This window comes from Merops nubicus, unplaced genomic scaffold (genome assembly GCF_000691845.1).
Source record: "Merops nubicus isolate BGI_N331 unplaced genomic scaffold, ASM69184v1 scaffold23173, whole genome shotgun sequence".
Lineage (NCBI taxonomy): Eukaryota > Metazoa > Chordata > Aves > Coraciiformes > Meropidae > Merops > Merops nubicus.
The window spans coordinates 2,329-15,027 of NW_008597228.1; the positions used below are offsets into that span (position 1 = coordinate 2,329).

Below are 12,699 nucleotides of genomic sequence, written 5' to 3' on the forward strand. Positions count from 1 at the left end.
TGCATGCCCAAGGACCTGAGCCAGAGAACTGTGACCACAGCAGTATGTGTATGGATGTGTTCTCTGGCTAGCTCTGCTCCATGTGTGACACTGGAGGCATGAAGCAATTTGGCAGCAGAGAAAAGGCAACTTGGGGTACAACTGTATCTATCAGCACACTGGCTCTTACCCTCCTTGCTCCTCTATAGTGGGTGCAGGAATTCTTTTCTTTCAGTTTGGTCAAATCTTTAAAAGAAATGCTATTTCTGTGATTTGTTTTGTTTTGTTACCAACCCTGTCCTTGTATCTTTTTCCTGATGGCAGCACTTGGAAAGCTCAGTCAGGCCTTCCTTGCCTTCTGCTCATCCTTGCAAACCTGGCACCACCACCTGCAGAATTCAGGGTCTATCCAGATCATCTTTGCCTTTGGCATCAACACTGCTGGGAGCCCTCACTGTGGGCTACTCTTGGGAGCTTAATAACAGCTTCCTAACACTCTTTGAAGCAGATCAGCCACTACCCACTCCCTCCTTGGTGCTGTCCACATATCAGCTTTTTGCTAGTCTGTGTTGGGGCTTGACCTCCCTCTCTTCACATTCATTCCTCCCTAATTCACTTGCAGAGGTATGTTTTAAGAGAGATTTTGGTAATTTCAGGTGTGAGAGAGACTAAATTATGGTAAGGATTGTTTTAAAGATGCTGATAAACTGTTCCTCTACAGACAGCAGAGTGTGAAATTAAACAATCTATCTTGCTGTCAAAGACAAACATTTTGCAGAAAAAGCAGTTGTGTTCAAGTGGGGAGAATGAACAGCACAGACACAGGAATGCTGCTTTTCAGACATGTCAGATTATGCACAGTATCCTGTAACAAGGTAGTCAAAGCTCCAACTCACCATCTTCAGTCCTTTGATACTTACATTTTTGATACATTATGTATATTCATTGCACAGCGAATTGGCAAGACTGTGGGCTGTAAGAAAACAATAGGAAACTCTTTCCTTTTTTGGCTTCCTCCCAACACTTTTTCTTAAGCAGGGCTAGTTTTTGTTCATTTGTAAGTGATGACTTGCAAACAAGTATTTTCACACATTTGGAAATGACAAATCCTTGAGGAGGTTTCCCTGGGGATAATGTTTCCCTGCCATCAAATCAACAGCTGTCTGCCTCTAAGATGAAGAGGGGAAAGAAATCTGCTGCTCCAGGTCCATTGGGCATAAAAGCCAGAAGCAGGAGCATACCAGGTAAGAGCATATGTTTCTGTCTAGCATCTCAGTATGTTGCCTTTAGTAATTACTGCCCATCTTCCCCACACTGCTCCCCGTTCCTTTATCATATTCCTTCTGGCAGTGAGGTCTGTACTCCTGCTACCAGCTATTTTCTCCTTGCTGCTGCTGCTGGAAACAGGCACTTGCATTGCCTTTGGCTTATGTTTTGTGTCTGTGATCAACCACTTTGCTAGTGGAACTGAAAGACACTGCTGGGTTGCTTGCACACTTTCAATCTGAGGCTAATGTCTCTGTTATAACAGTTTGCAGAGAGGTATTTCTATCCAATGTTTGAATTAATTGATCAACTTCTATCTCCAAGAAGAATATTAGACAACCATCTGTTTGCAAAGCAATATTTTATTAATAAAAAGACTTATAAACTGTAAGAAGAAAACTCCAATTTTACACTGAACAAAAAATCCAAAATAAGCTCCCAGAATCATGCCTCAGTTCTTCACTCTCTGTACAAGAAATTCCATTGGGTAGTAACCCCACATACAGATTTATCTAAAGATGGCTGAAAGTACAAAAAAGCATCATGCATACTTGTACGCAGACTAGCTACACAGCTGGACAGACAATAATACACACCAAAAAATCTGTACATCAGTGAATAAAAAAAGCCATGCTTTGTGTAGCACCAAGGGAGAATTACATGGATTTAAGAAAAAAATAATTCACTGACAACTGTAAGCCCTGCAATCCTGAATTAGGGACACGACAGGGCAGTTTCTGCTTGCAGTTTCATCTCTTCTTTTCTCAAGGGAAAATTGTCAATCAGTGCAAAGAGCTCGGCCGGGGTGGCTGGGAAGGGATAGCGCTCCTTGTCCATCCCGTGCTTGTCCATCACCACCACGTTGAAACTGTAATGGGGGATCCGCAGGAGCAGCCTGCAAAACAAGGAACCCCTTTTGTTAAAGCCTGTCAGCTACTGCAAGGGGACTTCAAACTAATGCTTGACAGAAACAGCCTCTTGGGTCTAAGCAGAGGAGACCAGCTCCAGTGGCAGCTAAGCCTGCACTAGGGAAAAAAATTGTGGGAAAAAAATTGTGGCAAAACTTGCCAACAAGTATCTCCTTTTGGGGTTTTATGAAGCTGGGAGAAGCAGCTTCCCTGTGCAGTGACTGTGCAGGTCTAAGCAAAGGAAGATGGGGGTGGCCAAGAGGGGGCTATACAGGGTCTGCTTTGTTTCAGTTGTAAAACTCCTATCTTTGCTTGAAGGAGTAATGAACTAGAAGATCCTTAGACATGCTGTCAGTCAGCCTCATTGGTGTGGGGAGAATAAATTCAGGCAGCCATAAAAGCATGGGTGGAAGGACAGCCAAGCTACAATAAAGAAGAGGGTGGTGGGGGGGTGTGGGCATGTGGGCGAGTGATGTTGATAAGGTACAAAGCATCAAAACTGACCTTCCTCAGCCTTCTAACAACTTTGAATGCTCTCTCAAGATGTCTTCTTGTTGCAATTAGGGAGCTTGGCTATTAAATTCAAAGCAAAATAAAGCTTGAAACTAAGATATAGTGATAAGGAACTACCTTCCTCTTGTGCCTCATCTCCCTTGAGAAAAATGTTTATCTTCTAGAAATCCAAATGCTGACCTTGTGAGGTTTCTCAAGCTTTAACTAGGGTGCATGTGCTCATTAGTTCCCTGTATGCAAATCCTGAACAGCATCTTTATTCAAGTTAAGGGTGCATTTCATTTTGAGTTAAGTAAGTGCCTTCTCGAACCTAGAAAGCTGTAGTTTACATACTGCAGCAACAACAAGGGGGGAGGGAAAAATCAAATGTAAAAGTAACTTTTACCGAGTGCTGGGCAGGTCATACCACATCCATTTCCAAAGTGTAGCTCCATTAAAGGTTGCAGGGTGAGAGGGGGTTGGGCAGGGAATTAGGTATTACCAGAGCTTGGTATTTTCTACAGAGCCACAACAATACCATTTCAACGTCAATAAAAGTATTTTTACTTTTTTGAATAGAAGAGAAGCAATTTGTGCTTTTTCATTTTACTGAGAGCAAATGTTTTTATTTTTTGCAATCCAAAAAAAACTTTGTGACTTTTCAGCATTTTTTATGGTCCCCATTTAAAACTCACTCCATTTCCTCAGGCATATGACACAAGATGTTGCCTAAAATGCTCCTGGACTTTTCCCCTAAAAAAACTACTACTTTCCCTGCCAATGAGGCCTCTACTTTTGGCACTCGTATTCCTCCTGTCCCTAGGAAATGCTGCCACTTGAAGTCTCCCTTTCAAGAGAAAACCAACACCCTGCCAGTCAGTCTAAAACCAAGTCAGAACAGTTTAGGCACCTCAGTAAAACTGCTGACTGTTGTGGTCAGGATAGGGAGGCTGAGATAATTTCCCCTTTGAAATACTGCCCACATCATCTCCACATGTGGGACTTCAAAGAACAAGCACTGCTTCCCCTTCTGGCCTGGCCACAACCACCAGCAGCGCTGCAGAGAAGAGAAGCCGTCACTGCCAGTTGGGGCTGCACTGGCAGCTGCTCCAGGGCTGTCCTTGCAAATTGATTGCAGCCTGTCATGACTGCATCAGACCGACTCCAGCACACACACAGACATATCTGAAGTGTTTTCAGCAGCAGCACCCTAAAATACAGACCTATAACATGATCAAAGGGCTACATAAAGAGTTCACATGAAGGCAGAAATTCATTTAGTTTGAGCAAAGGGTGAAGGAAGACATGGCACTTAAAAGAGCGGTATAGACTTCAACTTGTTCCACATTTAAATGGGTCACAGCCCATTCAAATATGAAACAAGCTAAAGTCTATGTTCTTAATTTCATAAATACCAAATGCCCGTGAGTTTGCAGTAGCTATTGCACAGCCAGAGCAAATTATTCCTAATCTTCCGTATCTACCATCTCATGTCTAGGTATGTGCATTACAGTAGAATACATATCTTTAGAGAGATGCAGGGAATCAAAAGCAATACATCATATATGCTAAGGTGCAAACCCAACAGTAGCAAGAGCGCTGACATTACCTGAGTTGCAAGGCCAGTGATGGGGGCAGCAGCTTTACACCTATTCTTCCTATCTGTGCTGGGAAGACACCTACCAATTCCACCACAGTAACATGTCGGAGGTCTAAACCACACTGTGCTGGCTGGAAGAGTTAAAAGAAAGAGGTGTGTTAGTTACCAGTGAGAGAACAGGGGGTTGTTTTGAGCATGCAGCCAGTGTTCATAAAGACTGAAATGAGAGCATGCTTTGAAAGTCTCTAATTCTCACTGCAAAGAGCTAGAGCCTCATGTCTCCAGGAGATGTCAAATGACATATTCTTAACTACTGTAACAAAAACAACGCCCAGGACCACCTAGGAGAGCTATAAACTTGTCTTTGTTATAACATGAAAAGATGCCAGGGTATTAAGCATTGTGCCAGTAATCTCATCTGGCAATCAAAGCAAGGTATGTGAAATGGAAGTCAACTGCAGAAAGTTTTCTTCTTTCATGCCAACTTGTTTCACCACTTTCAAGCAGTGGGAAAAGTACTATAGCCATTAGATTTAGTATTTTAAACCATTTCATTTTGATCAATATATAGAATTTTCTTGCCAAGTTAAATTAATCTAATGGGGAAAAATAAAAACTTTTTTTTCCTAATTGAATACAAATATAACTTAAGCCAGGAGTTAAAAACATCATGTTCATATCTCAGTAACTTTATACTGAATTTTTTTACATTTGTGAGAAAAGAAACAAGATAGAAACACTTGCCACTATGAAAGAATACAGGAGTGGCTTCTTTTCCTGAGGACACAGATACATTTCTGTGATACATCTCTAAGTCTATGAAGAGCCCAACAAGAGCACTGCTGCCTACTCCCTCCCCAAGTGTTTTACCTGCAGCATTCCCAACTGCATCCTGTAGAAGAAGTTGGCTGCAGTAGGAGTTGAAATAATTAGCAGCCTCCGCTTCTCATAAAATTGATCCAAAAGTGCAGCTGCAGTCCTCACATTCACATTAATATTCATGGCTAAAATTTAAAACAACAGTTAAAGAGCATTCTGAAAACAGACCTATTTCTAAAAGCAAACTGTTAGATAGCAGAACAAGAAATAATAATAAAGAAGATATGGGTGAAATATCAGCCTTATTGAAGGCAACAATTTTATCTTAGTATATTCTGGCTTGCAAGATGGATTGACTCCAGACCGTGAAATTTTGTAGACAGCTTTGAACTAAAGCACACTCTCAGTTGTGAGGTACTATCATCACTGTAGCAAAGACTGGCCACAAGTGGCAAAGGCTTCAGCTGTAAATGCAAACTGGCAGAGGAGACAAAGATGTGAAGTTTCTTACCTCTAGGGCATTACAGTTTGCAGCTGTATTCCACCCCACACCCACTTCCCAAATTCTCACTGCCAGGAGAACTGTTGCTCTGGCAGCCCTTTTAGTAAAGTGGTGAAATACTCACTTACGTGCACAGGTTGGCTCCACTCCCGACCACCCCAAATTGTACTGACATACTCTAGCTGGGCTTCCTTGCAGCTCATAGCCACCAATGCAGGAGAACTCACATGTAGCACCATAGTTATTTCCATCACCTGAACACTTGATGTAGCCATTATCTGGGGCATTTAATTTCACACAGCGCCTGACTTTAATCAAGAGGTAAAAAAACAAAGGCACCACATGAATCACCCTGTTACTAGGGTAGCATGGCCAGCAGAATACCAATATAGAAGACATTTTTCTGTTTGATTCCTATACTATGCGTCATGTACTTAACTCCAACCAACCAAAAAACTCTTAATTTATATGTCAATGAAAATGATACTGCTGCATAGGTATATACGTGTGATTGTGTTATCATGGTGATAAAAAGTCATGGAGCGCAGAGAGAGCTGAAGCTGAAACCTACAAGTTTCATTTCTGCATGTTCAACTCCAGATTCCAAGATCTGGATTTGTGAAAGGGCAGCCCTGCTTGACAGATGTGAGTCACAGCTGAAAAAACTCCTTGTCTCAGCAGCTCACAAGGCAAGGGTCAGGGAGAAGCCAGCCGGAGGGAGGGGATGCAGAGCTGGAGGCAGGTCTGATCAATTAAGCTCTTCCCTGATGTGTGGAGTGCTGACCACCCACCCTGCTGAAGAATAGCCCCAGGATCTTGAGCAAGTCAGCATACTCCCTTTCAGCATCAACATACAGTTTATATGCACATTCATAGGCAGACAAGTATAGAAATTAGGACATTTCTCAAAGTGCCTACTAAGCCAGATGAAAATCAGTGACTATATTTATAGGGAAAAAATTCTTACCTCTGACTTTAACAAGAAATTTGCAAGTGCCTTTGTTTTCAGCTCTGTCATAAACAGTATATTGGATCTTGTGGTCACCTTCTGGAAAATGTGATCCTGGTGGCAGGCCTTTCAAAATAACACTAAAAGAGGAGACAAAACAGGACACACATAAATGAACTTGAAAGAGTTAGGTTACTGTTTGGACTTGATGATCAGAAAGGTCTTTTCCAACCTAAACATTTCTATAATTCTGAATTCACCAGTATTTTCCTGCTCACAGTGCTGTAAAAGCCTGAAGGGTGACGTTTGTGGCATGCTAAGATTGTCTGGCTGCAATGCATGACTGAAGCCTGAGAGTAAGCAAAGGAAGATGCTGGGCAGTGGTGACCAGAGTATTTAAACTTGCTGCCAACAGCCCACCCTGAAGTCATGCAAAGGGGTCCCATTCTAAGGTCAGACCTTAATAGCAATGTTGTTTTGAATTGTGCTACGAATTCTTTCTGATGTTAATTACAACAGTATCAATGGCAACATCATTGTGTCTTTCAACAACTTTCTGTATTCACATAAAACTGTAAACATCTTTAAGCTTACAACTTAGAGCTTTTAAGCTTAACCAGTCCACATTAAAAGATGTATCTTGCTTACTGAAAGAAGCAAACGTTCTGTACTCCTACTGTTACAATAATCTATCTGGACTGACAGAAACCCCGCATGATAAAGATGGGAAAATCAGAGACAGTGGAACCATCACAAGTATTCCTTACTCTTCTGGAAAATGTGACTGTGAAACCATAACAATTGGCAAGGAAATTCTGAAGAAAGTTTTAAGTTTAAATCCAATGTTTAAAGCTACCTAAGTTTCAAATGAGCAGCATTACTCTATAGGTAACTGCAGCATGCTGGGTCATCAGTAGCCAGCTCTACTTCAGGAAGCCTGAAAGCTATTGCATATACTGTTTTGTGACATAATCCACCTTGGTTTTAAGACAGTCAAAACTGCCTCTGCTGCTACCTCCAATGCACTATTCTCTTTTTATTATTATGTATAAAAGGTAACTTCTTATAATAGAACTTGTTGACTATGAGACCCACAAACCTCTGGAGAATTTCAAAGAAGCAGCCAAAATGCTATTGCTGTTTATTCAGTCAGCTCTAAAATAATGACAGCAATCTGCTACCCTCCAATATGGAAGCCAGTTTCTGAATTATTCACCTCCAAGTTGTCAACTTCTTCAGTTAAAGATACAATTCTTTACAGGCCAGCCACATGCAACAGCTATGAATAAGCATCTTGGATTAATTAAGTGGAAAAGGTACCTGGCCACCCTCATCACCTGAACTGCTAACCAAGGAAGACAGGAATAAAAAAGAGAAAATGCAAACATCTAGATTTGCACCTACTCTGTCAGAATCCCATCAGCAGTGTCCCGTCCCTCTGGGGTGTCCCAGAACACTCTGGCCGTCAACTTGTTGGGCTCGGCGGTTTTCTCCTTCACACTTGGGCACTGGATTCTTGGAGGTTCAGTATCTATTGAAATAAATGTCACAGAAATGGCCACCTGTCCCTGTGTAACAGCTATGCATTTTCTGCACAGCTCTTGCCCTGCTGTGAGCGTAACCCAGAACCACCATCAACCAGCCTCCTCAACATTGGGGCCGTCCCAGACAAAGCATGTGGAGTTTGTACTTCTCACCTCCTTCTAGGATGAGTAAGAGATGATGATGATCAACCCCTTGGAATGTAAAAAACGAACTAAAAGCAGTTATTGTAAATTTCTTTACATAGTCCCCAGTTAAAAAAGCAACGCCAACAAATCAACACTAATTTAACTTTGAAATCGTAAGGAGGAATGCCCAAGACTGTACATTGGGAGCATGGACATTCTGTTTATCTGCTCTTCATCTCTTTGTTCAGCTGTGCACTAGATACTGTGATTAAGAACATTTGTAAAGCACACTGAACGTAAAGCTTTTCTCAGCATGATAACTTTGAATGTTACTGTTAACACGTTGGTTTTTTTTCCTGCAGCAATGGCAAAAAGAGAAACAATAGAAGACAGATGCAATCATCATTTTGCAGAGAATTGCTGCTGCATTTGATTTTTTTTCAAGTAATTCTTATAGTAGAGCCTTGTAAGTAATACAAACCAAAAAGCACACCAGGTACATTTTGAAAGCTTGTTTAACTTGCAGGGAGCACTTTGTCTCCTTTCCTCACGTTTCTTACTCCATTATTTTTAGAGTACCTTCCCATTTTGTGTGGAAACTTGCTCACACTGCAGCCAGCAAGAGCTATGCCTGCCTCTACAGAACTACACTGCTCTCAATAACCCTCCAGTGGAGTTCATTTAGGGTAGGAACTAACATAGTCTCACTAAGGCTGCTTCTGTCTCTGGTTAGTTCACTGTAGCAGCAGCTCACCACTGTGCTATGGAGAGTATACGTTAAATAAGCATAATGCTGGAATAAAACACCAAATGGTATTTAAGGACCCAGTGGTTTAAGCAATTAATTAATCAGAAAGCTCATTAGGCTATTTAGTGCAGAGAAGACTGGTTGGTATGTACTGGCTTGGATTTCTGCATCTTGAAGACAAACAATATGGTTCCTGGAGAGGCAACTCAGCAAGCACCTAGGGGCAAGTCAAGACTTTTTAGCTGGACTTAAAAATCCCTGGAAAGGATATTTCCTTGGTCATTTCAGCTGCCTCTTAGCATTCAACAGGCACTAAATAAACCACATCAGAGTAACTCTGCCTTGAAGTGAACCAAGAGAAAGCAGTTATCTACTGAAGAAGCTCTTCAACTGCAGTGGCCACTGATGTGTTAAACCGAACAGCACCCAGGTCTTTTTCTTCATGCTCTTGTACAAAGTTTTAGCCAACCTACAGCGTATTAAGTACTTCAGCCACCAGGCTGGCAGGAGGAAGACAGATCTCAAAAAACCTAACCCATTTAATTGCAGAGAAATCAACCAGAGAACATCCAAGCAGACGCACAAGAGGCAAATCTGAAGCACAATGCCCCAAAAAGCCTTCAATAAAATATAGGAGATGAGCAAGGTGCCAACCTTCGGGTCAGAAAAATAAATTGGTTCAAAACCAAACCCCAGTGGAGGAACCCACAAGACTGCTGACGGCTTGGGAGGTTTTATGAGAAGAAAAAGCCATCTGGTAAGCACTGGATTGTCAGCCTGTCTTAAAAGTATTCCTGGACAGAGATGGAGCCAGAACATGCTGTGAAGTGTCTGATCCCATATAGCTACTGTTAGGCTTCTACTACAGTGTTACTGCTCAATGACCAGTGGATTTGTATAAGCTGTTTAACAGGGCTGTGTATTAAACGAGTGAATCTCACCTGCAAGGTTTAAATTATGCACAGGAAAATGGAAGTTTTTATAAAAAATTTGGCACTGTTCAGCCACGTTCTTGTAAGTTGTTGCTTCTCTCAGCTACTTGGCAGCAGCCACTGTTAGTCTGGCACCACGTGGGGAGGCGGCACTGCAGACATGGCATCAGGAGGTCAGCAGCGGAACACCAAATTTTAAAGCAGCCTTTTAAACTTTGTGGAGAAAAACGATAAGTTTTTGCACAGGTTTGAGATTTTTTTTTTTTTTTTTTTTTTTTTTTTTTGTAAACATACTTCCTGATCCTTCAGCTTTCACTGGACATGAGGGATATGGGATGGAATTCCCCACTGGTGAATCTTAGGGTCACTGACCTTGTCTGCTTCTCCCCGCAGGTGCGGCTTTACTTGTGTGGGGCAGAAGCTCAGCAGTGGCCTTGGTGTGCACACCCATCCCTGGCAGAAACTCTGAACATGGAGTCTTACCACTGCTAAAAGCAGGCAGTTTGCAAAAACACCCTGCTAACTTCAGGCAAGGCAGTTAATTAAAAGAACTTTAGCTGAAAAGTTAAAATCACTGAGCAGAATCCGCTCTGTTCTACCCCCAACCAGGACAAATGGCCACATTAACAATTTCAGCAAAAATTAAAGAGCTTGTTAACTGCCTTGTCTCATAGTCTGTTAAAGGCTTACGTTTCTTTGCTTGTGAAGTTGGGGTGACGAGGAAAGAAACAGAGGGATGGTACTGAATGCCCACTGCTCCTTTATTCAAGAGTCCCTGTGGGATAGGTAAACGGGTCTGCTGCTACATAAGCATGCTGTAATTACTGATTGCTGATGACATTAAATGATGGCTGGAAGTTAATACAAAACATTAGTCTGTGTCAAAAGCATAAAGAGATTAAGAGACTGTACATCATAAAAGGGGGAAATGAAAAACAGTGTTGTGCTCTCCCCATCCTCCTCCACAAGGTATTGCTCGGTATTTCAAAACATCCATTAGCAGGGTCTGTATAATTAACAACTCAGAGTGCAAAGCTCATTTCAGACATTGGCAGTTGGAAGCTGTTACTTAACTACCTATCAGTAGTGATGTTGGGATGTGACAAAAGGATGACTTAGCTCAGTGACAGCCTTTTACCACAACCTCTGTTATACAAATCAGCAGGAAAATGAAACCTGTATAGAAGACAGTGACATTTTTCAATCTTCTAGAGGAAAATACCTACTTCAATCTATGTTACAGTGTATTAAGGGTATAACAGAAATATGATTCAAATGAGTATTGGCATTTTTAGCTAACTGATAATTAAAAGCAGCTGTCCATTGATCTTTCTTAATCAAAAGTTATTTCATCAACATGAAGGATATCCTTCCTCACACAGGAGGAGGGCAGGGGACAGACAGCCTGCTTTGTTAAGACAGAATACTCACTGTCTGCAAGGGCTTCTGTAAGTGACTGCTACACCATAGCCGACTGGCTTTAATTAAAAAACAATAATAATCCCCTCCAGCTTTTAATGAATACCTGTTTCAGCAATGCTGTTAGCCTTATGCTTTTCCTACATAGATCTTCACCACTGCACAGCGAACCCCACATAGTTTTTGTGAAAAAACGCTGATCAGTGCAACTGCTTACAAAAGGGTAGAGGAAATCCCCTTGTTTTCAAGAAGATTATAAATTCAGGTCTGCAGTAATTTTGCCATACTTGATGCCAATAGCTGTGGTGTCCCCAGGCCTCTTCCCTACCTATTCACAATGACACGAATGTTCACCAGCCCATGCCTACGATCACATGTAACATCCCTACACTGTGCACACTGCAGCTAATTGCTTATGCACTAAAGAAAGAAATAAACCTGGATCTCTGCCTTTGTATTTCATCGTTCCCCTCACCTTAATTTTACTCCTCAGCTGAAAGCTCTTCAGCCAGTTCTCTCCTGGCCACCAGTAAGCTTTTGTAGACTGCAGTTCACTGACAATTTTTCTGTAACTACTGAATTAGTCAGGGATATGTGTTCAATTGCAAACTGCATTACACTGTTAGGGTTATGTCTGGTCACAAAAAAAAAAATCCCTATCCTACCTATCAAGAAGTCAAAGATAACCTTATTCAACAGTTTGCTCACTGTATATCTCACCATCTTCACATAGGAATGTGTCCACACAAGGTTTGAAGGGGTCTTCTCCACACTGTGTGGTATTACCAGAACTTAAATAATAGTATTACTTTTACTGGGTTACTTTGGGCTTGCAGTTATACCCTATGCAACAACTATCCTGCATTTCTGGAATCAAAAAGAAGTGTTAGCACTAACTTAGCCTTTTTTTTTTCCCCCCCCTTAAGACGTACTTGCTTACTCTTCTCTGCAAGAGAGGATCTTCTGTAATAAGCAGCCCACTGCTGTAAACAGATGAGGTCCTGAAAATGCCAGGAAATACAGAAGACATTTTATCATTCCCAAACTTAAAAGGGTTTGTTTTCCTTCCTCTGCCTACACCGCTGAGAAGAGGACAATGATTCTTTTAGTAAATAAAATAAAAACAAGAGACACCACAAACAACCTAGACCTAAGCAGCAGGCTCATTACTACGTTTGCACAACATCAAGTAACAGGAAAACTGAACAAGATTCTGCAAACATCAGGCCTCAGTGAAGAGACTCCAAAGCCGTTCGTTAACTTAAGACCGAGCCACAGGCATTCTGAGAAAAACCAAGTTACCATACAAAGAAAACACTGAGCACAAATACTCCACCACACACAAGCTTAAATTACTGCTAGCCAACTCAGATGGCCAAAAAAATACCTTCCTTTGTGGGTGGCTGCTGAAACTT

The 12,699-nt window shown here is 41.6% G+C and overlaps 1 protein-coding gene across 1 annotated transcript in view; it reads right to left on the reverse strand.

The window, feature by feature from the left end:
• Positions 1-1,596: 1,596 nt before the first annotated feature.
• The window catches only part of SRPX (sushi-repeat containing protein, X-linked), a gene marked incomplete at its 5' end in the record, with an annotated part of 19,330 nt that continues 8,227 nt past the window's right edge, over positions 1,597-12,699 (reverse strand). The window contains 6 exons of the mRNA XM_008936647.1: positions 1,597-2,140; positions 4,255-4,376; positions 5,116-5,249; positions 5,695-5,874; positions 6,534-6,655; positions 7,920-8,046. Coding sequence (XP_008934895.1) covers positions 1,960-2,140; positions 4,255-4,376; positions 5,116-5,249; positions 5,695-5,874; positions 6,534-6,655; positions 7,920-8,046 — 866 coding nt within the window. The remainder of the gene's footprint in view (positions 2,141-4,254; positions 4,377-5,115; positions 5,250-5,694; positions 5,875-6,533; positions 6,656-7,919; positions 8,047-12,699) is intronic.